The 25,719-nt window shown below is 53.7% G+C and overlaps 3 protein-coding genes across 10 annotated transcripts; 1 reads left to right on the top strand and 2 right to left on the bottom strand.

The window, feature by feature from the left end:
- Nucleotides 1-899: 899 nt before the first annotated feature.
- SEPTIN3 (septin 3) lies at nt 900-14,128 on the bottom strand. Of its 5 annotated transcripts, none has more exons than XM_080575581.1 (10): nt 13,052-14,128; nt 7,802-7,993; nt 7,460-7,588; nt 6,649-6,730; nt 5,928-6,065; nt 5,461-5,578; nt 4,908-5,003; nt 3,268-3,367; nt 2,907-2,958; nt 900-1,762 (listed from the first exon to the last, which is right to left on the bottom strand). In XM_080575581.1, the coding sequence occupies exons 1-10, from the start codon at nt 13,317-13,319 to the stop codon at nt 1,627-1,629; spliced, it is 1,311 nt and encodes a 436-aa protein (XP_080431707.1). In that variant the 5' UTR covers nt 13,320-14,128; the 3' UTR covers nt 900-1,626. The 5 variants fall into 5 exon arrangements, with proteins under 5 accessions (XP_080431707.1, XP_080431708.1, XP_080431710.1 ...); XM_080575582.1 differs by having other exon boundaries at nt 3,268-3,364; XM_080575584.1 differs by lacking the exon at nt 13,052-14,128 and adding an exon at nt 11,966-13,025 and having other exon boundaries at nt 3,268-3,364.
- A 133-nt stretch (nt 14,129-14,261) lies between these two features.
- SMIM45 (small integral membrane protein 45) lies at nt 14,262-18,676 on the bottom strand. Of its 4 annotated transcripts, none has more exons than XM_080575601.1 (2): nt 17,959-18,676; nt 14,262-16,612 (listed from the first exon to the last, which is right to left on the bottom strand). In XM_080575601.1, the coding sequence occupies exon 2, from the start codon at nt 16,605-16,607 to the stop codon at nt 16,401-16,403; it is 207 nt and encodes a 68-aa protein (XP_080431727.1). In that variant the 5' UTR covers nt 16,608-16,612; nt 17,959-18,676; the 3' UTR covers nt 14,262-16,400. The 4 variants fall into 4 exon arrangements, with proteins under 4 accessions (XP_080431727.1, XP_080431728.1, XP_080431729.1 ...); XM_080575602.1 differs by having other exon boundaries at nt 14,262-16,609; XM_080575603.1 differs by having other exon boundaries at nt 18,522-18,676.
- A 103-nt stretch (nt 18,677-18,779) lies between these two features.
- CENPM (centromere protein M) lies at nt 18,780-25,227 on the top strand. The gene is made up of 6 exons (XM_080604074.1): nt 18,780-18,912; nt 19,262-19,341; nt 20,651-20,749; nt 21,767-21,846; nt 22,885-22,976; nt 23,924-25,227. The coding sequence occupies exons 1-6, from the start codon at nt 18,856-18,858 to the stop codon at nt 24,047-24,049; spliced, it is 534 nt and encodes a 177-aa protein (XP_080460200.1). The 5' UTR covers nt 18,780-18,855; the 3' UTR covers nt 24,050-25,227.
- Nucleotides 25,228-25,719: the final 492 nt, after the last annotated feature.

Below are 25,719 nucleotides of genomic sequence, written 5' to 3'. Positions count from 1 at the left end.
TGAAGATGGAGAGGAAGGAAAGGGCCTGGAGAAGAGGAAGGTTTGTGAGGAAATGAAGGAGAGACAGAAAGGGGAGAGAACAGAGAAAGTGAGATGGATGGATGGATGGATGGATGGATGGATGGAAGGAAGGAAGGAAGGAAGGAAGGAAGGAAGGAAGGAAGGAAGGAAGGAAGGAAGGAAGGAAGGAAGGAAGGAAGGAAGGAAGGAAGGAAAAGAACGAAAGAACAAAAGAAGAAAGAAAGAAAGAAAGAAAGAAAGAAAGAAAGAAAGAAAGAAAGAAAGAAAGAAAGAAAGAAAGAAAGAAAGAGAGAAAGAGAGAGAGAAAGAGAGAAAGAGAGAAAGAGAGAAAGAGAGAAAGAAAGAGAGGAAGAGAGGAAGAGAGAAAGAAAGAAAGAGAGGAAGAAAGAGGAAGAGAGGAAGAGAGAAAGAAAGAAAGGAAGAGAGAAAGAAAGGAAGAGAGAAAGAAAGAAAGGAAGAGAGAAAGAAAGGAAGAGAGAAAGAAAGAAAGGAAGAGAGAAAGAAAGGAAGAGAGAGAAAGAGAGAAAGAGAGAAAGAAAGAGAGAAAGAAAGAGAGAAAGAAAGAGAGAAAGAAAGAAAGAAAAAGAAAGAAAGAAAGAAAGAAAGAAAGAAAGAAAGAAAGAAAGAAAGAAAGAAAGAAAGAAAGAAAGAAAGAAAGAAAGAAAGAAAGAAAGAAAAAGAAAAACAAAAGGTTAAAGGCTATGGAGGGTTAAAAGGGAATGAGGACAAAAATAAAGGAGGAGGACAGGGAAGCTAGGAGAGGAGTAGGAGGGGCTGGGGAGTAGCACTGGGCTGAGACTGCTGAAGTAGCAAACACAGATGTGAGAAGGTATTTCTTGTGTTCCCACCACCAGCGGAGACCAAGGGAGACATCCTGATGTTCTTTTACTCTTTACTTTTGGAAAATATGGCTCTTTCCCCCAAGCACTCTGATGCTTTTCAGGTAGCTGCTAAGGCCCAAAATTTAATTCTGCGTCTCCTCCCCACACTCATTTCCCCCGAACCACAAAACATGTCAGTCTGTCACTTCTCCCATCTATCCAATTCCAAGTTGCCGTTTCCCTTCGGGAAGCCACAGCAAGAAAGGGGGGTAAAATGCTGGGCCACCATCCTGTCTGAGCAGTCATCTGTCTTCCCACCCGCCAAGGACCTGGGAGAAAGCCATCACGTGAAGATACTGCATGCTCCAACTCCACCGTCTCTCCTGGAGTCTCTCCTTGTCATACCTCCAAGAGATAAAAACATGCCCCACACCTCCCACCTCCAAAGCCCTCTTGCCCCCATAAATCATTCCCCCCTTCCCATTACCCCCAGACAAGACACACAGCTGAGACACAGAAACAAGAGAAAGGAAGATGACGGACAGTCGGCTGTGCAAAAAAAATAAACCAAGAATGAGGACGGTCTGGGAAGGACGGAGGAGATGCCTTTGGTCCCCCTCCGGCACACAGTTAGGTGCAGGCACACACACTCACATGCACACAACCCTCTCGCGCACACAGAGGATGCTCCACATGCTTCAGAGACAGGCCCACGGTAGAGCCAAGGGTAACAGGGGTGGGTTTTCGTATCCAGAGACATGATGTGACAGCGGAGAGGGGTCATTCACAGATTACTTTCGTGGTTTTCCTCTGTCTCAGCGGTCATGGGGGGCAGCCCTCCGTTGTCGTTCAGCCGCTTGGCCCTGTAGGTCTCATAGTGGATGTTGTGGGTCACTTCTTTCAGGTCCTGAAGGTGGGTCCTGCCCAGGACAAAATGAACGTGGGGTTGGAAAGAGGATATGATAATCAACATCAGCACTGTCAGTGTTAGTTTTCTGATGATCAGTTTATTCCCTGAGATAAAGGGAAGATTTCTCCGGTCTGTCGGGTTAATGAACATACCCTCTTTCTGTACGGGCGCCATAACACAGCGGAGAGCTGAAGCATCAAAGTGCAAGAGGACGCAAGCACAGGATGCAGGATATGGGCTGAAATCCCTGGCTGTGCTGGCCAGTGTCTTGCCCCCTCTCAGACCTGTGCTAGCGGGACAGCTACTGGCCAGCCTGGTGTGGAAAACCCATGGGCTTGGGTTGTCTTATGTTTTGTGATCATCACTTGGTCGGGATGCTTTTACTGGAAGACTCGGGGAAAGCAAGTCTGCTGAGGATGGTACCATGGTACAAAAAGAGGGCAGTATGGTGATGTCAGAGCATTGTACCTGGTGAAATGTCTCAATACCACCACCCCGACAGGTGGAGTGAGCCACAGGACTCTGGCTTTAGTGTGTTTCCCTTATTTTCCTTTTCTTTTTTTTTTTGGTGCTGTTTAAAACCTTAGGGTGTTGGTAGGGAACAGAGGTGACCCTGGATCTTTGCAGCTCTTCTACAGAATTTGAGACAGATATAATTTGTGCTGAGACAGCTTCATGAAACATGTAGAAATAGGACAAGACAATGACAGCTGATTGAAATAAGGAGCTTTTCACTTCCAGGTCATATGTTCCAGCCCATCCCTCAGCCTGGTAGGACACATGGTCTAGGATGGCGTAGCGGCCTCTTTATCACAGACTCCAGTGCAGACCTATGTCAGCATCAACTAGAAGTTTTTGAAACATAATATCCTTAATGGGATAGAGGGGGAGTGCTTATTACTCTGCTTTTCTTAAGTCATCCAGATCATGCATGAAAACTAGCACCTACTTGACACAGTGGTCAGGAGAGTCACTAGAGCATCCCCTGAACTTACACAACTACCCCTTAATTCAATCCAACCCTACCCCACAGAAGCTTTTACTGCCTGAAATGTGCTTTATCTTCCCTTCCATAGGGGCTATTTCACTCTGAGAGGGTCTCAGGAAGACTCTCTTCTCACCAAGAGAAAGCTCATGCATGACCATGGCCTTACCTGATGACAAAATCTCGAAGGAGGGCAAATTCACAGTGAGTGAGGTTTTCCACTGAAAAGAAAGCAAGCAAATGTTACGTTTGCATTTTCAGCAACCCCTTTGTGGTTACAGAGCACGGCAAGGTCACTGCCGTGGGGCATGCTCCAGGTGGGCTGAGCCTGTGCACTTCAGAAAGGACGGGCAGTTGTGCCAACACCTGACAGCAGAGCCATCTAAGAATTCTCCTCTCTTCAAAAAACAAAACAAAACAAAACAAAAAAAGGCATGGGAAGGTAATCATGGGACATGTTATCAAGACCATAGTCTATTACTAGAGCCTGCAGAAGTTCTTTCATCTCCCAGAAACAAGTTTTTCCTTACCTTCAATGATTCCCCAAGGTGTTTTCCTGCCCAGGACTCTTTTTCCGTTCACTTGGTACTCCTTGTCACTGCCCACTACTGCGAAGGGCATGCTTTCCTGCTGGGGAGAGACACGTGGCGAGACCTATCAAACCCCTTCCAGAGAGCAGCACCATCACTGTTCCCCATCCACCTCCCTCAGAAAACAGACAGCACCTGTCCGCAGAGCACAGGGTGCAGGAGACCCTACTATCCGTAAGGCTGTGCAGACGTTCATGGGTTTATTCTGCTTTGTAGATGTCCCTGGGCCTGGGAAGGGACTGCAATTACCACAGGAATGAAGATTAAAAGGAAGCTTATTTCTTATGAGTGAGACTACCGAACCTAGGCCAATGAAGCTGAAGTGCAGAAGGAAACGTGGTGCCCTTCTCACAAACAGCAACAGTTTGGAGAAGCAGCGAAACCCATCTGGTCTTCCCCAGAATGTGTGATGTGTTGCCAAATGGGAAATGATTAATTAAGCCGGGGGAGGTGGGAATTTCTGCTGGGGCTGTGACAGCTAGGGGAGTTGAAAGGGCAAGTGCCAGGCTGCAAGGCAGTTACTCCTGGAATTTCTTGAGGACTGCCACAGAAGACATCTTCTTTCCATGAATAGCCTAGCCACAAAAAACGGTGAGTGGGATAACTAAATGCACTAGCATCACAAAGCCAGGAGGAGCTGTCAGTACAGAGGGAGATGTATGTAAGTTTGCGGCACAAAGAGCGGCATTTAGGGAATAACACCAAGAATTTCTGCTATAACTTCTGAGCTTATGCACAAGCAAAGACTGAAGGAGGGGAAGGACCGCATGTGCCAGCCAGTCACAAGATGACCACGAGTCACCAGCGTGATGCGATTGCTTAGAGAGGATGTGGGTCCAGTTCGGATCTCAGAAGAGACAGGGAAGCATCGGGCACCTGCACCAGTGCTAGAAAATCAAATCAAACCGGAGCAGGCACAGAAAACAGTGACTAGGAGCACAGACTGCTGAGGAATGGGAAGCTCAGTCAAAGGAGTTTATCTCATTTAGCTGACCAGAAGAAGGCCAGCAGAGGATAAACCTGTTCTCTGCGAATGCCTGAGTGGTGCATGGGGCCACTAGGCAGAAGTGCTCGAGTCAGCGTTGGCACAAGAACACGGATATAGTCTTGGGTACAGCTTGGCCATGAACACACACAGGCTTGAAATTAGATGGTTTTTAACTCTCTGAGGTGGGAGGGATGGGACAGGCCTTCCCACAGGGGCTGGCAGGGCAGAGCGCTGGACTGATTTTCAAGTCGAGTTTGGTCAGTGGATGAGAGGGCTCACAGGGTGGTTGCCTGGGACAGACGCTGGACATCAGCCACACATCTGGCCCTTTAGGTCCTTAACAGAGGCCAAACGGAGTGTTCACTAAGAGGAAGAGAGATGCAGTCCTTCCTCACTCAGCCTTCACAGCACCCTGTGACAATGACAGGGACAAATGAAACTAGGAAGGATGAATGACCATCCCTTACGTCCATTGCATCTTTCATGTGGGGACCATGAAGCACTTAAAACCTCCCAGTGACATGTTTTACACTCATTAAATCTGACCAGCCCTCATCCCCCCCTTCCCCTCCCACAATAAAATGTTTCCTACCCTGATTTTGTCGTTCTCTGTTTTATCCTCCAAGTCCTCATCAAATTCTTTCTGGGGGTAAAACTCGATTCCGTTTACTTCGAGCTCTTTGCGCACCTGGGCAGAGAGACATTTTGGAGCACGAGCAACACAAGCCTGAAGGGAAGGCAGGCAGGATGGCTGGGCAGATGTGTTTGTGAGATCCTTCCAGCGGGGAAGGGCTGGAGGGACTGTCCCCAGGGAAGTGTGCAGCAAAGCGAGGACACATGGCAGCAGTGACAAGTCGTCCTTCCCCAGCCCTGGTTACTTGTCTGGCTCTGCAGATCCCGTGACAGAGCTTATGATGGGATGTCACGGGGATACCCCCCCTTGAACAGGTGTCCTCAGAGCCATGGGCAGCTGTATCTTCAGGACAGTGGCAGGGCTTACACACCAATCCCGTGCTGGACTCTGTGGGACTGTGGGACTGCGTCCCTGGGGGCTGTGCTGCAGTCCGGCAGGGAGGACACAGCTCATTTCTCCCATCTCCCAGCCAGGGCAGGGAGGGATGCCATGCAGGAGAAGAGATACTCACTCTCTGTTTGAATTCGATCTTCTCCTCCAAGGTCATGGTGTCGGCCTTGGCAATAACCGGGATGATGTTCACTACCTTGCTGAGATGTTTCATGAACTCCAGGTCCAAAGGGCGCAGGCTGCAGCCCAAGAATGAACAACACGGAAGGCGTCACTTTTACCCTCCTTGCCCTTCATCCTAGTGACTCTCCCGGCATCGGGGCATCAGCAAAACCTCCCTTGTACATAACCCTCTTGCTGCTACTGTGATCACTCCTCCTCCTTCCCATCCATCCTGCCCCCTCCCAAAAAACACAGTGGCATTTCTCCTGCCTTTGTTATCCCAGACTCCTTTAAGCTCTGCAGCACCCTAAATTAAGCCCCATGGGCAGGACCCCTGGCTGCGTGGCTGAGACCGAGCAGTGCAGGGTGTATGCCTGCCACAGAGGCACAGACGGGGTGAGGAAGGACAGGGGACTTTGTACGTACGAGTGGCCTGTGGGGGAGATGAAGTAGAGGCAGCAGTGCACTCGTGTGTCTGGAATTCGCTTCTTCCTTGCAATATTCACTTCCTCTTTCAGAAATTTTTCATATTGCTCGTTGATGTATTTCTCGATAGGCTCCCAGCTGTTAAGGTGGGAGAGAGAGATGAAAAGACAGGTACAAATCTCCTCGTGTTCCTGCCTACAGTGTTCCCAGCTCTGACAGCAGCAAAGCAAACTCTGGCATAAAATATATCCACCACCAGCATCTCACCATCAGCAGAGATGTTTAAGACTTTCTCTAACTGTGATGAGAGGCTTTTGCAAACCACAATGGAAATCAGCAGTTAAATCAGTGGAGAGAGGAAGGAAAGACCTGTTGGTGCTATGGCGGGGGGCTGCTGAAGGTTGCTCTTTGGGAGCAATCTGGGGAAAAAAATGGATTGGCTGAGTTGGGGCAGAACACCTCAATTTTCAGCTATCAGTAGAATTTGCGGGAACTCATCCTGGGAAGGAGATGACATTTTTTTGCCTGGTTTCCTGGCAGTGATTTGGACCATGCATGCAAACCCATGGTGCTCACAATTTCACATCCCCATTATTGACCCCCTGAGCACAACAGAATCCCAGACACGTTCCAGGCCAAGCAGATGAGCATCACTCCAGGTGTCAACTTGACTGCAGCCCTTTATTGGGGTTGCAAGGTCCTGTATCTGGGTAAAACTCACCAGTTCTCATTGTTGATCTGGTCTCCGAATCCTGGGGTGTCGATCACTGTCAGCTTCATTTTGACACCGCCTTCTTCAATAACTGGGGAAGAAATTGCAAACAATCATACGCCTCCCTGGGGGCCTGTTCCAGCATGAAACATGTCTCTGTGCCCTACAATGGAACAAGAGCTCTCTGCCCTTATCTTTGCCCACCAAACACGACCAGGCCAGCTTGGGTTATGCCTCAGCACTTGTGACCCCATTGGAGCTCCTGACTCCGAATTTTGGTAACCCCTGCACAAAAGCTACATTACACACCTCTGCTGCAGGAAAACAGATTTGTGCTCAGTCTGTGGCCCACGGGTAGTGCCTATTTACAGAGCTTGTCCTCCCCTCCACACATATCCTGAGTCTGAGACGATGCTCATTATTTTGCACTGTTTTAGCAGCTGTGCTGATGTCTTGCTATGACGATACATGCTCTGCTAGGTTTGGGATGGGACCCATCAGTGCGGTTGGCATAGACCAGTAAATGTCTGCAGGTGGGGATGACTTAATCCCCACATGCAGACTGATGTCTTGGCAGGGAAAACATCTGTAGCACTTTTTCTACCTCTTACTTTTGGCTATGGCATCAGTGGCATGCATCACTGTTTAAGAAAATCCTTGGCTGGGTCTGAGGTCACATAAAACTGGCATTGCTCCTTCAGCTTCCCATGGAGAAAGGACTGCCTTACAGCAACGTACTGCTTGCATAGGGTACTGGGGTCTTCTGCTGGACCGTGCTGAAGCATCAGCATTGCCTGCACCCCAGCAGCCTGGCTCTTACCATGCCCGATGGCTTTGATCTCCACTGTCTTGGGGATCTTCTCCTCCCGGTTCCAGCCTGAAGATTTGCGGCTCACCTGGGATTTGAAGAGGGTGTTCACCAGTGTCGATTTTCCCAGCCCGCTCTGACCTGAGGATTGCAAAGAAAAAGCTCGTGGCTTATGCACTGACAGCAGGCCCAGGGGATGGAGCCAGGCTGGCAGGAGAAAGGGCTGTAGGTATCTCCTTGCCTTGTGCGAGCTGTCCTTTCCCCTAGAGCAAGCACTGTCCGCTCCCTCCTGCCCTCCCTTCCTGGCCTCGCACCCAGGCATGGCTCCCAGCACCTCCACTGGTCTCTGCCTACCTACAACCATGATGTTGAAGTCGAAACCTGTCTTCATGGTCTTCTTGCGCATCTGCTCAATGATGGTGTCGATGCCGATGTAGCCCAGCAAGTTGGCATTAATGCCCATGGGTTTCATCGGCACTACTGGCTTTTGTCGCGGCTCTGGGACTAGCTCAGACATGGCTGCTTCGTTTTTGCTCTCCACTGGTCCTGCACAGGGAGAGAGGTTGAAAAATCATCACTCAGGTATAATAGGGACCTCCCTGCTGCCCTGTCTCAGGGGTGAAGGTCAACTTTGCGTGTCCATTTCAAGGGCTGCTGAGCATGATTGAACAGCAAGATTTTAGCAGTAAGGCTCTTCTTGGAGGAACATCCACCCGAGTTTCCAGTGTAACCTTCTATTTATCGTTCTAGATTTGATTTGATTTGCCTCCCAGTTCTCATCAGGATCACTAGAGTCTTGCCCCTCCAGCTTCAGCATGAAATTCGTAATGGAACAGACTTTCAAAAATTATCAACTGTCAAGTTCTGGCATTGAAACAGAATTTAGGATTTAATGTGAGGACTTGCAAGCTTGGCCCCTGCCGGGAGAGGCTGCACGACTCTGTGCTGAGCTCCACAGAATAAGGCAATGCTGGAAATGCAAAGCATGGCAACAACCTCCATGCTTGCCTCCTTTCCACAGATCGGTGGGTTGTGTCATGCCCACCAAGAAGCTAATCAGCTGCGCCTTTCTCTCCTCCCTCCTGTCCTTGCTCCTTCCATGCAAAACAAACTGACAGAGAGAAAGGCCCTTCAGGCTTTCCAGCCGTTCCAACTCCTTTTTGGATGACAGCACACACAGCCTGGGGCGGGCTTCAGCCATTCATCTCCATCTCTTGCCTCGTTAGTGAGCAGCTCCCACCCACCGCAGGAGGAACCCGAGGCTGGGAGAGGACAGGGCATGGAGGAGAGGCTGTAATTGGTGGGGACGGGAAGCGTGAGGGCTGGCTCTGGGAAGGAGGATGAAGGGGACGGGAACCAAATACCCTTCACATACAACCCAGCTGCAAGCTGGAGCCTCTCCCACCCTAATTAATCGGCTCCCCCATTCTTTGTCTCATTAAATGGTTATTTTTCCAGGACAGAGACAGCACGTGTTTTTGCTTGCTGAGCACTCCTCTTATTCTGCATGCCGCTCCCATTCAAGTATCTCACGCTAAATTGCCCCTTTCCATTATTTTGGTGGTGGTTTTTTGCCCCTCTCAGCAGATCCCTCAGGCGACTGCCATTTGGCGAGGGACAGACGGCTCCTGGGGAAGAAGACAACTCAGAGGTCATGGGGCTGGGGACGCTGACAGCACCAGTCTGGGGTCCCAGATAACTCGGCCAGGTCAGGTCAGGGGCTGGGGAGAGGTCAGGGAGATTTTGTTCTTGGACAGGGTTAGCTGTGGGGGTGGCTGGCGACCCTGCCTGCTGTATCAAAGCGTCTGTGCAGACACAAAAGGCTGCTCTACACAGGGAAAAAAACACATTTTATATAAGCTTTACTCTGCTTGGAAGGTGAACAGCCTGTGAACAGCCCTGAGTAACGTCCTTAGGGTCGGGGCTTCGTGCCACCTCCGTCTCACCCTGCCTGCAGGGAGAGGCCTGCAGGAGGATGCCTTCCTGCCCTTCCCCACGGAGCAAGGGCTCTCCGAGCCATCACCACCCTCTTCTGCAGCAGCGAGCAGCACCCCCAGGGACCAGGGCAGAAGACGAAGCGTTGGCCAAGCCGGGCTGGCAGTTGGGAGCTCCTCACGCTGCCGGCGGAGGCAGCCTGCCTAGCCGAGCGCTTCTCAGCTGCAATCCGTTCCTACAGCCGTCACAGCCGGTCTGTGCCCCTCCTGCTGACACAGCCTCCCCCGAGGCTCCCCGTGTCTTTTTGCAGCTTTCTCAAAGCTGCTGCCAGCCAGGAAAGCCCATCGCTCTGGCACAGCACGGAGGGCTCTGCCCTTCACGCGTCCTCTCCTGGGCCGCCCCGCGCCACCTGTACCGGGGACGGAAGGAAGGAGCCGGCAGTCAACCTCTAGGCTCACCAAAAGGTTGATAACTCATCCCTCGATCTCTCTGCGCTGAGGAACAACTTGCCCAGAGCTGCCAGATGTTGCTAACTCTGCTGTAGACATTGCAACACTTGGCCATTGCTTGGCAGCCTTCGCTGCTGGAGCCAGGAGCTTGTTGTGGCTGAAGCAGATATTTCAGAGTCAGGTCCCAACAGCCTGAGCACCTATAAAAAGCCCCAAGATCAGGAAAAAAAAAAAAAGATGCCGAGAGGTCTCCTTAAATACTCCCTGAATTGTTTGTCACTGATGCTGCTCTGGGAGTTTTGATTTTGGACATTCAAGGTCGGAGGGGAGATGACACCCTCCAAACCACGGAGATTCCTCTCCACGTGGGGTGCCTTCCCATTCAGCCTCTGAAAGGGGGCGCCCATTTTGCGAGGAGGCACCTGAGGGCTCAGCTTCATGCAGGTGATTTTCCACCCCTTGACTGCCACGGAGAAATCCACTGAGGGCCGGCCAGCCGGTGGGTCAGGGCGTGCAGGGCCAGAGCCAGAGCTGTGAGAGGCACTTTAAGACGTGAAACGTGCCTGCCTGCTCTCCTGGGAACGGCTCTGTTGTAGGGGATGTAACGCTAACGCTGCTCTGAAGCCTCATTAAAGCTGTGACCGAATGGTCAAGAGGCAGCATTATGCACCCTAGGCACACCCCGTAGCCCCCCTGGCTGCTCCCCGTAATGAATCCATGGCAGACCGCTACGGTCAGTGCAGCTGATAATGAAAAGGGGGTTAACCAAGGTTAACCACTCGCATCCGCTGTTGGCGCTCCCACCCGTTTCCCTGCTGCTTTGTTCTGCCTGCTGAGAGAAGCTGATTTAAGAGGGCGGCTGCTGGTGATACCTCTGCTCCCGGGCGCTGCAGGGAGAGCCGCAGTGCCTGGGGCCGGGGCAGGCAGGGATGGAGCAGCAGCGGGTGCCCGGAGGGGTCCCGGCTGGCACCGGCCTCCAGCACCCACCAATCCACCCCAAAACCTCTCCGGGAAGGCCGGTGCTACTGCAACACATCCACCCGCCCCTGGTGTCTGCAGCAGCTTGCTGGCGATGGAGGCAGCCCTGCGGGTCGGCCGCGGGCTCAGACCTCCATCCCCTGTGTCCTGGGGCAGGCCAGACCCGATAACCTAGATACAGTCTTATCCCCTCCCCCTGCCTTCCGTCCTTTGTCTGAGTGGCAAGAGGGAGGGAGGGCTGGAAGCAGCCGGCCAGCACCACGAATCCATCTCCCAGAGCATGGAGAGGCTGCTCAACCCCCCCGTAACACATCCACGGCCTCGCTGCGGCTCTCCTCCCGTGCGGCACAAGGCCCTCCGGGGACACCGACCCACCCGTGTGTCTTAATCGAGCCCCTGCCACCCGTGTGGCCCCAGCCCCGTGTCCCACTCCACAGCCTGAGCATCACCGGGCATTTCGAGTAGGGCAGGGAAACTTATCCCAGCCTTCTGGGATGCCGCAGCCTTGCTGGCAGCACCCTTCCTCCACGTGCCCTCACCGCTCTGCAGAGGGCTCGGGCTCTGCTGGGGCCGCAGCGATTCCACCCAGGGCACCGTGTGCCGAAGCCTCTGGAGATGCAGGAGCTGGAGGTGAAGGGGCCGTACCCTCGGCAGCTGGCCCAGCCTAGGCTGCACCCCGAGGCGAGAGGATGCTGAGCACCCCAGGACCAGGGCGTCCATCCCTCCGGAGCTGCCTGTCCCCTGCCCGCCTGCTGGCTCCTGCGCAGATGCCCAGGGAGCAGCGCAGGGCGTCCCCACTGCCCCGGCAGCGGCTGCCTGTCAGTGGCAAGGGACAAGCCAGTGGCAGAGCAGCTCGTGGGCTTTCCCCAGCCCTGGACCAGCTGGGATTATATCTTTCTTTCAGAGCAGCCCCTGGCGACAGCTACTCCGCATCAGCACCACAACCGCCACCCCTGCTCCTTCTCCTTCAATGCCAGACCTCTACCACGGAGAGACGAGAAGAAAAACCACAAAGCCAGCACCCGTTTCCCCCGCTGCCCTTCAGAGGCGTTCAGCCCCAGCAGCCGGGGCTCGGCGGCGTGCGGAGGCTGCGTGCACAAAAAGCCCGAGCGTCCCTCCGGCATCGCCCAGCCCTGCCGAGCCCAGAGCATCCTACCTTTGAACATGAAGCTCCCTTTGTCTCCGAGCACTCTCCCAAGGGGGTGGGTCTCCCCCCACTTTCCTAGCCTGACGCTGGCGCAGCGCGGTGGGCTACCAAGCTCCGCTTTTACCTCTCTCTCTTTCTTCCCTGTCCTCTTCTCCCCCCTCTCCTTTTTCCCCTCCTTCTCCAGCGGCTATTTCAGCTGAGCGGGGATGCTGGTGCTGCTCCTGCTGCCATCGTCATGTGACCTGAATATTAAACATCGCTGCAAAATCTCCCCCCGCGCACCCTCCCCGCTTCCAGCCCCAGCTTTGGGAACCAGGGGCCGCCACGGGTGGGCTGCACGCGCCCCGGAGAGACCCCCTCGGGTGCACAAGGCGCAGCCCCCCGCCCTCCCCACACCGCACTGGCTCTTCTTGCCCTCTGCCTCCCTGCTCCCCAGCGGCCGCAGAGCATCCCTGGATGCTGCTGTTGTTTACCGGGAGATATTTAACCCCTCGTGGCTGAGAAACCACTCAGCCCCATGGGTGTTTGCTGGGGTCGGGGGATGGCAAGGTCTCCCGGAGAGAGGGGATTTGGGAACGGTTTGTTGAGACCGATTTGCCCTTCAGCTCCGCTTGCGGAGGCGTGAGAAACCTCTCCTCCCTTGGCACCGCGATTTCTGGCTGCCGGCCCTGGGTGCAGAGGCACGGCCATCCCCTACGTGTGTACCGGTGTGCGTGCGTGCGTGTGCACACGCGTGTGCGGGCAGCGGGGCGGGGTGCTGCCAGTTGTGTCTGGGGAGCCGTGAGGGTCACCTGGCTGCCCTCCTGCCTGGTCCGGCTGCTTCAGAGGGACATGTCCCTTCCCTTCTCCGACGGTCCCCACCAGGTGCCACGGCCACGCCATGCTGGGGCACCACAGTTTCGCTGCTCCTGGTACGTTGCCAGCTCTGGGACCTTGCTGGTCAGCCAGCCACATTTCCCCTCCGGATGCCACTCTCCCCCAGCACCTCCTCTGTTCCTCAGCACCACTGGGGAAGAGGGGACGCCCCCGTGCCCCCCATCCTGCCCCACACCGAGCCCCCGGGTGCCCCCGGCCCGACCCGCAGCGCAGACCCACCGGTGCGTGGGTCCCCGGTGCCCGGCTTCTTCTCCGCTGGGGCAGCCTCAGTCCCGCCAGGCCCCGGAGCGTGCCGGGGCCGCGGGGGGACGGGGGTGACGGGGGCCGGGCCCCGCAGCCGCTGCCAGGGGGCCCCCCCGTGCCGCAGGGTGACCCAGAGGCAGCTCTGCTGGGTGGGGGTCCCAGAGGGGCCGTACCGCCGCGGCGGGGGGCCCGGGATGCGGCTGGGGCCGGCCGGGCGAGGGCCCGGGGAGACGTCCTCCTCCATGGCGGGCTGCAAGCAGAGGCGCGAGGGCAGGGATCAGGCTGGGCTGAGCAGGGCCAACATGGCTGCAGGGACCAGGCCTTGCCTGCTGCCGGGCTGGGGGCTGCCGGGGCGCCCCAGGAGCCGCTGCCCTCTCCGCCGAGTGGCTGCCGTCCTCCTGGGCAGCCCGAGCGGTGCCCGCCTCCGGCCGCCACAATGGGCCGCTTGTGGCCGGCCCGAGGTGCCCCCACGCTCGCTCCCTGGCCGCTCTCACCCCCGCCACGGCGCATTCTTGGCCCCATGCCCCCCGCCAGGCCTGCCCCATGGCTGGGAGAGGGGAGGCTGTGCTGCGGGGCAGCCCCACGCCGCGGCCCCGCGTCCTGCTTGGCAGTGCATCAGTGCTTGTGGGCCTGCTGGCGGGAGCATGGCTCTCGAAAAAAACAAAAGCAATTTAAAAAAAAAATAAAGATTTTTTGAAATGTTTTCCCTTTCTCTTTCTCTCTCTCTTTTTTTTTTTTTTTAATGGCAGATTCCAGTTTAACAATTTCTGGGATCACCACTGTTTCATCAATTGCATAGGCAAGGGGCCCAGGCAGTGCAATTTCTATGCACCGTGCAGAGAAAGAGAAAGAGAAGGAGGAAAAGACCAACCTGGTGCTGCCTGGTGTTTCCAGCACTAAGTATCTTCTCTAGTGCTTCATGCAGTTTAATTCAGTGTCTGAGACTGTTTCCCTCGAGGTCTCTACAGCTGCACAGGTCTCACAGAGGAGACGCGGTCTCAGTTTTCAGCCAGAGTTTGCCTTCAGCGTAATTGTTCCCAGACACCCCGTCAGCGTGCCCAGCACAGGAGGCTTGCCGATGGAGAGCTGCCCTGAGAAACCAAACCGCAGAGTGCTCCTTGCTGGCTGCCCTGGGCTGGAGGCAGGCAGCTCTCAGGCGAACAGAATGGAAACAAAGCAGCGGACGCGCGGTTTGCACACACCTTTATCCACTGTGGAGGGCTGGGACACTACTGACAGTGAAAAACCTGGTGACTGTGGGAAATGCCTGACTCAACACTGATTGCATCGGGGCTAAACAGCGTGAAACGTAAGCCAGGGGTGGTAAATAAATACTTGATAGTGCAGCTTCATCCTGTTTGGCTGCTGCTTTTTGCTCGGTTTCTACGGCGAGTCCTGGGCAGAGCAGAGATGAAATCGGGCAGCACTCACACGGGGGATGCCACGGAGGAGGGAAGAGGTGCCGAGGGGGCGAGCCCCATTGCAGTATGAGCTGCTAGCTCACACCTCCCACCCGGAGCCACAGCTCCTCTCGTATTTACCAGGCTGGTGGCTTTCGCTCTTCTCTTTTGACTCAGCAGTGAAAGTGGGTTTGGGGGTTGCAGAGGGATGGGTTAGTCCATCCCCGACCTCTCCGAGCCCCTTTCCCTAGTGCAGAGGTTTTTATTGCTACCCCATTTCTCCGGCTGGGGTCCGGTTGCGTTGCAGCCCTCGCTGCAAGCTCTGGCACGGTCAGGGCAAGGTGCTGGAGGCTGTGGCTGTGTTGTATGGGAGGGCAGGGGTGTGAGCTATGCAGCCGAGGGTGGCACCTGGAACCAAGCAGTGCAGTACCTTTCACAGCCCTGAGTCACCAAGGCACAAAAATATGTGGGATTCACCTGTCTGAGGCTGCACCTGCACTTTGAGCCTTTGCTCAACAGGGCAAGTGCAAATTTTGGTGCAGGAGAAATCCCACTCGCTCCACTTTCCTGCTGAGCGAGACTCCCAAGTTAGGGTACTCACATCAAGGTCCCTGGGTTTCGTCTGAACAGAAGGACTCCCGACTTCTCTGGCTTGAAACAGAGACAGAAAACTCCCACCAGTGTGCCTGGGTTTGGTGCGGAAAATAACGGTGGTGCTACTGCATTCTGCGGGGATGAGATGGCCCAGAAAGACCCTGGGTATTTACAGGATGTCCTGACTCATGCTCTCCTGAGCCAAAACCCTTAGCGCTAAACATTACCTCTCATCCCCGGAGTATTACCAAACAGCACATCACTCTGATCAGCCCAGTGCCTTCTCCTCATCCCTTGGGACCACAGAAGAAGGAAGGCATGAGGGGAAGGCAGGAGCATGACATGCAGGAGTGAAGTGAATGCCCCATGAAGACCCAGCACCACACCTCTGTGCAGGGTTTTGGTGGAAGTTCAGTCCCGGGGAAGCACGGAAAGTGCAAACAACACAAACGTGGGGTTTTGTGCAAGACCCACATCGTAGGGGTTGGGTCCAGGACGAGGGGCAGCACCGCTGGCCCACATCACTGAACGGTGCAGTGTCCCTTGTCAGCCACGAGCAGGTGGAGAACGGTTCACAGCTGGCGCTGGGGTGACAGCTAGGGGACAGCGGCAGCAGGCCTGGTGCCCATCCGCACCTCAGGGCTCTGGGTGCAGGGGACTGAAGAAGCCAGCTGGCAGAAACGTGTCCTGCCGGGCAGATCAGAAGTTCACATGACAAATCTGGCCTTGCCCCTTCGTGGAGAACTGCAGAACGGCCCCGTGTGATGCGGGGCTTGGAGGAACCTCTTCAGCAAAGGTTCAGTGCGAATGTAGAGCACCTGGAAATGTCAGCCTGCGAGCGCTAAGCTCTGAAGTCTCCGTCTCCAACACCCACACAGAAAAGCGGTGTGCCACCAGCACAGAGATCGCTGTGATGAGCTCAGCTGAAGCAACGGACTGGCCTGAAAGCTGCCAAATTAACTTCCCCCCAAAATACCCCTTGGACTTCAGCAGGCTGGACTAGATTTAACCTGTGACCAGGAGAGAAAGGCTCCTGTAGCCCTGCAGAGACCACCTGAGGTTGTGTCAAGAAGCCGGCAGCCCCAGCTCACGTAATGATTGTGGGACCCTTCATGTGAGTCACGCATCAGCCTCCCTGAGGAGACACCGTCCATGGCGGGGAGCAGAAGTCCTTGGCTGGAGGACGGGCTACGAGCACGTGGAAAGCCCCGAGCTTGCGGCCTACACAAGCCTAGGGGACAGGGGACAGGCTGCCATCCCACCACCTCCAGCCTTCTGCCACCCAGAGGGGCTCTCCTGGCGGTGCCGAGAGCGTGCCCCTCATGGGGGCATCAGACCTCGGGCACCCCGAAGGCCAGGTTGTCCCGAATCATCAGCGTCTTCCGAAGGTCTCGCTCCATGATCGGCCTCTGCGTCCGCCACTTGTGGGCTTCCTGGAGTCCGGGCTCGAAGTAGTAAATGCAGGCCCCAAAGCCCACCAGGATGAGGATGGAGATCATCAGGTACACGGGCACAAACCAGTCCAGGAAGTGGGGCATGGCTGCTGCAGAAAAGAGGAGAAAGCTCTCGTAGCACCCAAAAAGCAGCTCCGCCAGGCCCCGCCGTGAGCAGTGCGAACAGCACCCCGCCTCCGCACACCCCTTCTCGCCTCCCAGTTCATGCTCCATCGCAATCTTGTGCTCCTGGACCCTGTTTTGGCTCCCTTGGGACCTTCGCTGTGTCCCCCATGTCCCAACCCCACCTTGTGCAGGCCATTTGACCATCGCCAGCACGTTCCTCACTGCTGCCCTTTCCCACAACCGGAGCCCTCTGCCAGCAAACGCCTCAAACACAAGCGGTTGCTTTGCCCCACGGCCCCCGCTCGGGAAGGCAAACTCCCTGCAGCATCCCTGCTGGCACAGGGGAGGAAGAAGCAGGGCATTGCTTGCCAACTTACTCCTCACTGTGATTTCTGTGTTGGCGTGGGTTCTGGTTAATTTGGTGCCACAGTAACTAATTTAATTCAGAGCTTGCTGGTTTGGTTTTTTGTTTTTTTTTTGTTTACACCACAGCTATCAATCGATTCAAACGTGCCCAGAAGCGTTTGCCTGCTGAATGCCTCCTGCAGCACGAGCCTCCATCCCTGCCTGCACAAAGACCGCCAGCAGGAAGCGCGAGAACGAAGATGACTTTTATTTCTGCCCTCTGAATAACATTTATTTTTTGGGGGGGGTTAGATCTGAAATTAGCTGCACTTCTTGCTAACATAAGCAAGAAACTGCCAGCATCAGAGGAAAAAAAAATACATTTCCTCCCACTTATTGGCACAGATGCTGGATGTATATCTGTCCTGCTTGCCTGACAGGGGAGACCTCAAAGGGTTTTGGCTCCTTAAAGCAGCAGCCTGGGGAGGAAAACCCGATTTGGACCCCCCCCCACAGGCAACGGGCGACAGGACAAAAGCCAGCAAGCTCATTTCCTTCCCAAATCTCCCGCTTTTCGAACAGCTGTCATCCAAAAAGCGCCGCAATGAAAAGCAGCCCCACAGAGCCCCCGCTGCATCCTCCCTCCATCCTCCCCAGCTCCGCCGCCTCGCGCCCCCATCGAGGGCCGAGCAGGACGAGGTGTCGCTCTGCTCGGGGCGGGGGGGCACAGAGGGAACGAGCAGATTTTGACCTCAGGTGCCGAAAAGAGGCAGCTCCGTTTGGGAAGATGTCACCTTCCCGGAGCAGATATCTCTGCAGATATCAAATGCGCGTTAACCTCTGCGGGGCCGGTCAACCTCAGCCCCTCTTTACCCCCCCTCTAAGGTCCAGAAGGGGCCCCAGCACCACGCACCTGCCCTGGAGAGGGCGATTTGGGGACAAACAGCCCCCGGCCCGCAGCCCCCCGCCCCGGGCACCCCCCTACCTCCTTCCTCGGGCCCAGGCAGTGGGATGCAGCCGCTCCCCCCGGCATCCGCCGCCGCCGCCGGTGCCGGTGCCGGTGCCAAGCGTCGCCGCTCCGGGAGAGCGGGGCGGCGGCGAGAGGCGGCGGGAGGCGGGGATAACGGGCGGCCGCTTTCCCCCCGGGGCTCCGGGGGGCTGCCCCCAGCTCAGGCCCGGGGACCCCCCCCCCCGAAAACCTCCCCTCCCCGGGGGAGGGACCGCTCCGCCGCCAATGGCAGCCCCGCGGCGGCAGGGCTGGGGAGGCAGCAGCCGTCGTTAGGGCAACGGGCACCGGGTACCGGGGGATGCTCCCAGCGCACCGGGTACTGGGAGGGATGCTCCCAGCACACCGGGTACTGGGAGGGATGCTCTAGTTGCCCCAGTGGGCCTCAGCTGCTCGGTAGCATGGAAATGGGGACAACCCAGCTGCTTTATCTATTTATTTATCTATCTATTTATCTATTTATTTATCTATTTATTTATCTATCTATCTGTTTTTTTATTTATCTATTTATTTATCTATTTATCTGTTTATTTACTGCGTACACAGGGAAATCTCCGCCGTGACCCAGAAGCGTTACCCAAAAATTGACCGGACGCCCAGCCGTGGCCCGGCCGGCCCCCCTGCCCAGCCCCCTGCGGGGGGTTACGAGGGGCTGCGGGGCCGGCAGAGCCCCCCCCCTGCGCCACCCGATTCCCCCCCGGGGCCACGCGGGGCAGGGGGCACGGCGCGCGCAGCCCCGTGCCCGCCGCACGTGCGTGGCCGCCGAAGCCACGCCCCCGACCGAAGCCACGCCCCCCCAGCGCGCGGCCACGCCCCCGCGGGTGACGTCACCGCGCGGGCGGGGCGCGCGGCTTCTTTCGAACGGGCGGCGCGGGGATGGCGGTGGTGCGGCCCTTCGACAAGCTGCCGGTGCTCAACTCCGCCGCCTTGCTGGTAGGGCTGCCCCGGCCCCCAGTCCCCGACCCCAAATCCCCAACCCCAACCCCAACCCCAATCCCAATCCTAATCTTGGCCCCAATCCCCCCCATCCCCGCCGCCCCTCCCCCCCTCCCCCCCTCCCCCCCCTCCCCCCCTCCCCCACAGCGCCAACGGTCGCGCTGGCCACGCCCCCCGCCCTGCTGGCCACGCCCCCGCCCCGCTGGCCACGCCCCCCGTCCCTCTGGCCACGCCCCCCCGAGCCGCGATAGGCCGCGCCGCGGCCGTATGCAAATGAAGGCCGCGCCCCCCTCGGGCGGGGGCGGTGGGCGGGGCCGTCCCTGAGCGCGCCGCCTGCCGCCCGCAGCTGGTGGGCGCGGACGGGAGCGCGCAGCAGCGGCTGGCGGAGGCCGTCCTGCGGGAGCGGAAGGAGTTCGAGATCAGCATGTGAGTGCCCGTCGCCTGCGGACGGTAACCGCCTGCCTCCCTCTGCTCGTCCCCCAGCCTCCGCTCAGCCCCGCGGTGCCCTCACTGGGTGGCCGACCCCGGGCGCTTCGGAGGCGCAGGAGCCGGGACGTAAGAGCTCACATCGCGCAGCAGGGGAGGCGGCCCTGCGCTGTTGTTGGGGTATTTTGGGGCTACGCGCGTTGCAAAGGAACGCGTCTCGTCTGGCAGGCCTGCCTGGGAGAGGAATCACAGGTTTCTGTGTCTCTTCCCGCTGGGGAAGTTAAAAAAAAAAAAGCCTTCGCATGTCTGAAGGCTGCTAACATCACCTGGTGATGGTGGTTTAAATATAGAAATCCAAACCGTGCAGCTTTTTTCCTCTTCAGACAATGAAATCTGGTACTTTCGCTTCGCCACAGCTTCTTCTTAAATTTCTAAGCATGTTGGTGTTAGAGCATATCTTGCTGGTGGCTTCCCTTAGTTTCACAAGGTTTCTGTCCGCTGGTACCTTCCTCACTCACCCGAAACAAAGCACTTTTATTCAGGACTGGCAGACCGAGCTACAAGCCACATATCAGTGACAGAAGGAAGCGTTCACTGTAGTCTGTGGCCGCTGGGGAAAGCCAAATTCCTTAAGATTAATCGCTGTAAGCAATACCTTCCAAGGAGGCCCAAAGCAGCGCGTCTCTTTTGGCTTCCAGAGACGGAGCGGGTTGGGAAGAGAACAAAAATCCCAGAATTTCAGTCTTTCCAATCTATATTTTGGGCGGTCTTCCAAAAACATGTTACTGACAACTTTCTTCCCTGTGGAAAGCCCAGACACGCACTACAGATGCCTTTTTTTCCACCACCCCCCCGGCAGAAGAGACACCAAACCCCGTAATTCTTCCCACAGCTGTATGGCGGTGTCATTGCTGTGTAGGAGGGCGCCTAAACTGGCTGTGCACGTGCAAGCGTTGACACGCTTTAACTGTAACTGTCTAGCAAAAGACCCAGGTAAAGCACTGGGGCTCACTTTGTTAGAAAGGTCTGGTAACAAGGAAATACGCTGGCTGTCACATGCCTCTGTGGGGAGACTTTTTCTGAGTTTTGTTACGCTCTATTAACCTCCCATTATAAACATCTGAGATTAGCAAGTCCATGGCTGCCAGAAGCTATGAATAGGCTTAAGAGATGAGAATCTAACTTTAAAGAATCACCATGTCTCATAATTACGCTATATGGTGAACAGCAATGGCGATGTGGTTGTGGTTATGTGGAAGCTCCCTTGCCAAGCCATTTGGTTAACCTGGCAAATTTCGTTATCTTTCAGCCACCTTGCAACATCCCTCCCCTTGCCTGCAGAGAGGGATCACCTTCGGCCCAGGATAGATCTGATCGTATTTATTATCGATATCAAGAGCAAATACAGGTAAAAGGAGGGCAAAAATTTGAGAGGGGAAGCTGATATTCCTTCGTGGATTGGTGACTAAATCTACTTATTTATTTATTTGTTTATTTATTTTGTCAGAATCATGGGATTTTAAACCCAAGACTTGTTGTGGTAGAAGAGCTCGGTGATGCATGTAGTGTTTTTTTTCCTCTAGCAGTGGACTAGGATTGAACTGCTCTGCCCAGTGATGTGCATCATGTGCTGTAGCAGAGCAGGCAGAATTTCTTCCTGGACAGGGGGTGATCTGAACCGAGCTTTGGAAAGATGCTGTCTGTACAGCCCCGCCATCATTTCTATCTAGTTTTAATGTTCTGTATTATGTTGGCAGCTAAAACGTGCTGGGCAGGGCTACCTAATAACCAGCCCGTGCTGTGCCTGTGTTCCCACTCCACTGGCCAAATGGCAGCAGCACTGCACAAGTCCCCAGGCAGAAAATAAAGGTCTGCAGGGACTGATCTCTCTCTCATCTCGTGCTCATCTTTGTAGAAATCATTTTTGTGTTCCCAGGCCGTAAGTAAAGACTTGCTTGGGCACAGAAGTCAGCATTTTCTTACTTACTTAACTTTTGACTGATGATCCTGGACTCTCATTTACCAAAATGACAGGCCCAGCTGCATCCTTACAGCACAGATGGTGCTGCAGAAATGTGTGGGTTGCCTTTGCTGAAAGAGCCTAAGTAGTACTGAAGTCTGGTTGGATGTTAATGAGTTTGGATGCTTAGTGTCCACAAACCTTGGAGGGCACTGTTCAAACCGAAGTCTTACTGTTGAGTCTCGGGTAGAAAAGATATTTTATGGATTATTAAACAGCTGTGGGTATTTCAGAGGTCTCTGATGCCACGCTTTTAACATAAAGCGTGGTTCTGCCGGCTCTCAGATGGGCAGATATTAACATTGTTGGTTTTCCAGCTGCGCTTCTGAACGTTATTCCCTTTGTCCTTGTGCTGTGCTGGTTTTACCGCCCTGTCCAACCGGATTGTCTGTGCTTTTCTGACAGCTTGAAGAATGTTGAAGCTTCGCTAGCTTATGTGGATGCCAGCTTCTTCCTGGGCAAAGTATGCTTCCTTGTCACCGGGGGTACGTATGGCATCTGCCCTCTCCTTCCTCTCTGAGCAGCACAGCTCACTATTGCTTTCCTTAAAACAAGGCAGTGGCTAAATTTGAAACAAAACAACGGCGGCCAGTGGCTTTATCAAAGCTTTGTTTAAATTAAATCTGAGCTCATCTACCTGTTCTTGTTTTCTTAGCTAAAATATGGTTCTATTCTCTCGTGCCTACTTGACCTCTACATTTTGATTTTGCCAATCAGGCCTCTCTTGTCTGTCCCTCTCTCTTGAATATGAATTGTGTTATTAATTTTTTTTTCTGTGCCACCGCAGAAGTCTATTCTGTCTGCTCGTGCAGATCAGTCTTAATGGTAGTCTCAAGTAGCAGCGAGGAGCATATGATCCTGTGGTAATAAAATGAACCTAAACGGATGAGCTACTAAACTATTAAGTATAGTTTTAATACAAGACCGGTATCCCTGCTGTGTGCTGTCTGGCCCCATTGTGTCTCTAATATTTCTGTCTGTCTCCTGAGTGGAGAGGATGCTTCCTGCATCACTTCCCTGCTCAGCTGGGGGGAGCTGGAGGGGCCATCCCCTCCTGCTCGGTGTCGGAACAGAGGTGCTGTGTCCCTGGGATTTGGGGGTCAGGAGGCCTAATTTGGGGGTGAGGAAGAACCTTAGTGTTGCCTTGTGCTATAGCTGTCCTGATGGAGGGAAGTCCTTGGAGAAATGAACACCCTGCGATACCCCAGGAGGGCTTCTGATTAACGAGTGGAAGGTTCTGCTCCTGCTGATAGTGTGCTGACGGGTCCCTTATCCCAAATGCTAACATTACAGCACCCAGTAATGTGGCGATACTATTCCTGCTGTCGGTATTATGAAAGACTTCTGTGCTAATTCCACCGCACATCTTGTACCATTCTGTTTGTACTGCTCACTGGTGCCCTACCTTCTACGATGCCCTCAAAATTAGCTGTGGATCATTTTGCAGATGCAGAATTTCTCAGTACTTTTCTTCACTGAATGATGATTATGGGGCTAGTAATGCAGAAAAACTTTTTCCGTAGTTGGCAGGGTGAATAACTGCAGCATAGAGATGAATGCCATCTGGAAACTGAGAGACGTCTACTGCAGTCCTGTGCTGTTATGTGAGCTGGAGGTAAGATGCCTGTTTGGTGCCGGAAGGGATTTGTAAATTGCACCGCTCTGTGATCTTTAGTAACACCGTTACATTAGCAATAAATACACCTACATATGCTATTGTCACACGAAAGTAGCATCAGAGACCAGACTTTTTACCAGAGCAGGTTCAACAAGTACAGGAGTCTGACTGTCCTTGGTATGGGTCTTCTAGATTTTCTGCACCTTCCTCTGCCACTTCAAAGCCTCAGAAAACCAGGTCTGTGTTTATGAGAAACTTCTCTGATACGCAAAGCCTTGGTACACATGTTCCTTGAAGCATTTTCTCTTCCTGGGAGCCCCTGAGCTCTTTGCTCTGTGATTTTTATTTTTATTTTTATTTTTATTTTTATTTTTATTTTTATTTTTATTTTTATTTTTATTTTTATTTTTATTTTTATTTTTATTTTTATTTTTATTTTTATTTTTATTTTTATTTTTATTTTTATTTTTATTCTTTCTTGCACAATGCTTCTGTTATCTGGGCTTTGTCGCTTCACAGGCTGTTTTGCAGTCTGATACGCTACTCCTCAGACCAAGCAGGTAACTGGAAAAAGCTGGCAGGAGAGTTTGGCATTCAGCAGAGGCACGTCTTACTTTTCCATTTAAGCATCATTCCATCCTCAGGGACCGATTCCCTATCAGCAGATAACATTTGTGCCTTTGGCAGTTCCTCTGTTTGCCCCCCCTCCCCTTTGTCAGCAAATCAGAACTAGTGAGTTTGGGCACTTGAAACTTTCTTAGGGTTTTCAGCTGGCAGAACGCTGCACCTCTTCTCACGTTTGGGGAGTAAATTGATCTCATGGGTGTCCTCTTTATATAGCAGCTCTGAACCATGCTTAGCTCTGGTTACAGTTTTTTATCACTGCTAAGCAGTGCCTTTCTTTTTCTGATACTGATTAAATAACTTCTCCGTTTTGTTTCCAGGTGGAAAGGATACAAGCTACCACCGCTCAGCGGCTTCTCCGGATGCTGCAGATCTGTGCTGGTCACGTACCAGGAGTTTCTGCCCTGACTTTTGGCTCGCTGATGAGGAGCTCTGCTGATGACTAGCTTCTTGTTGTGAGAATTCGTACAGGTTCATCACTTTTCTTTAGTTCCAGGCATTCAAGCTGCTGCTGTTGTTGGAATCACTTTAGGAAGCTTTCTTGCCTGACTTATTACAAACACTCATGCAGAGCTGTTTGTAGTTGCTAGCCTGTCAAAAAAGCTTGATTTCTGTTGAGTGGATAAGGTATAGGTGGTGGGGAGGGAGGATAGTTTGAATTGGGGATCCCTAACTGTTACTACATCTGAGTCCCATTTCATGGTGAAGTTTAGATTTCGCCCATTTGCCAGTGGCCAGGAGCTACATGTTTTAGTGAGAGAATATCAAAAATAACAGCCCACTATCCCAAATGCTGTGTGTCATGGTTGAATATCTTAGTTCCAGTAAACCAAAAGTACTAGAGGTGAGGCAGCAGGCTTCTGCTTCCTTGCAGTTGGAATACAGTACTTGGGACTAATGCAAAACCTCAGTGCCAGATTTTGTTTCCCCACCAAGAGAATAAAAGGGTGAGGAAGGCTGTCCTGCAGCTTCTAGATACACTGCAGTTGGCAGTTAATGATCCAGCTGTGTGAGCATCTGCCCAGTGAAGGGCTCAGCATTTCTGTGCCTGGTACATAATTGGGGAGGAAGGGACTAAAGAAGATAATCTAGCACTTTAGCTTTCTTTTATATCTTTAGAGAAAAAAGACTCTGTCTCTTAAGCCCAGGATAACGTGATTTGGACAGCTGTGGGCTGTTCTGCTGCAAGTCAGTCCCTGCAAACCGAGGAGCAGTTCTCCAGAGAGATCTAACCTCCGAGTCAACAAATGAGGAGGGTTGTAACTCAGAGTGTAGCAGCACTTTGTGTTACAGCCCTGACAGGTATGCAACTGAAGGAGAAACATGCAGCTTCTAGTGGAAATCAGATCTTTTTCCCAAAGTAAAGAGCTCCGGAGAGCTGCAGGACTGCACTTGTCTCTCCAGCATCCTTAGGGCTGAGGCTCTGTGCTCTGGGGCTAGCCAGAGATGAAACACAGCAAACTGGACTATAGCAGCATACTGAAAACATACGGTGTCGGCTTGGAAACTGGGCTTATACTGTGTATAGTCCCTTAACTAATAGGTTCCCATCAGCAGTAACTCATGCCTTATTCTTCCTGTCAGATTTTTTGATTTCTAAGTTAATAAAATGTATAATATTTAATAGCTCTTCGTATGTTCTTTGTTTAGATGTGTGGTATGGGCTGTAAAACCTACGAACATGTTCCCCCAGCTTGCCCTGGCAGTGAAACTGGTCCTTGCTGGCATTTTGCATGTTGTTCAGTTCAGTTACTTGCTGGGCTGCAGTCACCGTTTTGGCCACGTGGTGGTGGCAAAAGCTTTCCAAATATCATCCTTCCTGTGAACTGAATTGAACTACCTGGCAGAATATCATGTTTCTTGAAATACTGGGATGTTGCTTACCCAAAATTGCATGCCAGGTAGAAATGAAGTCTTGAGAGAATCTGCTAAGCTCCCCTTTGGTGTAATTTATTGAATCCCTGCTAGTCTGCTTTAACATCCCTAGGTGCAGCGCTCCGGCTGCGTGTGCTGTTTTGCTTAGCCTGTTTCTGACATCTGCCCATGAGCAGAAAGCAGCACTGCGGGCTTCATCAGCTGTGAGTGTTGGCAGTCCTTGCAAAGACAGCCCAGCAAG

This window comes from Anser brachyrhynchus (assembly GCF_964034855.1).
Source record: "Anser brachyrhynchus genome assembly, chromosome: 1".
In the NCBI taxonomy this organism is placed as follows: Eukaryota; Metazoa; Chordata; class Aves; order Anseriformes; family Anatidae; genus Anser; species Anser brachyrhynchus.
Note: the sequence above shows the minus strand (reverse complement) of the source record. Positions and strands in the feature narration are given on the sequence as shown.

Bases quoted from the DNA above. Each gene is read 5' to 3' on its own strand.
- SEPTIN3 (XM_080575581.1), bottom strand. From the start codon at position 13,319: ATGGAGGAGGACGTCTCCCCGGGCCCTCGCCCGGCCGGCCCCAGCCGC. The intron at 6,066-6,648 runs GTGAGTTTTACC...CCACCTTAACAG, and splicing joins CAGATCAACAATGAGAACTG to CTGGGAGCCTATCGAGAAAT. The intron at 3,368-4,907 runs GTAGGAAACATT...GTCTCTCCCCAG, and splicing joins CAGAGAACGACAAAATCAGG to CAGGAAAGCATGCCCTTCGC.
- SMIM45 (XM_080575601.1), bottom strand. From the start codon at position 16,607: ATGCCCCACTTCCTGGACTGGTTTGTGCCCGTGTACCTGATGATCTCC.
- CENPM (XM_080604074.1), top strand. From the start codon at position 18,856: ATGGCGGTGGTGCGGCCCTTCGACAAGCTGCCGGTGCTCAACTCCGCC. The intron at 21,847-22,884 runs GTACGTATGGCA...CTTTTTCCGTAG, and splicing joins ATGCTTCCTTGTCACCGGGG to TTGGCAGGGTGAATAACTGC. The intron at 22,977-23,923 runs GTAAGATGCCTG...TTTTGTTTCCAG, and splicing joins TGCTGTTATGTGAGCTGGAG to GTGGAAAGGATACAAGCTAC.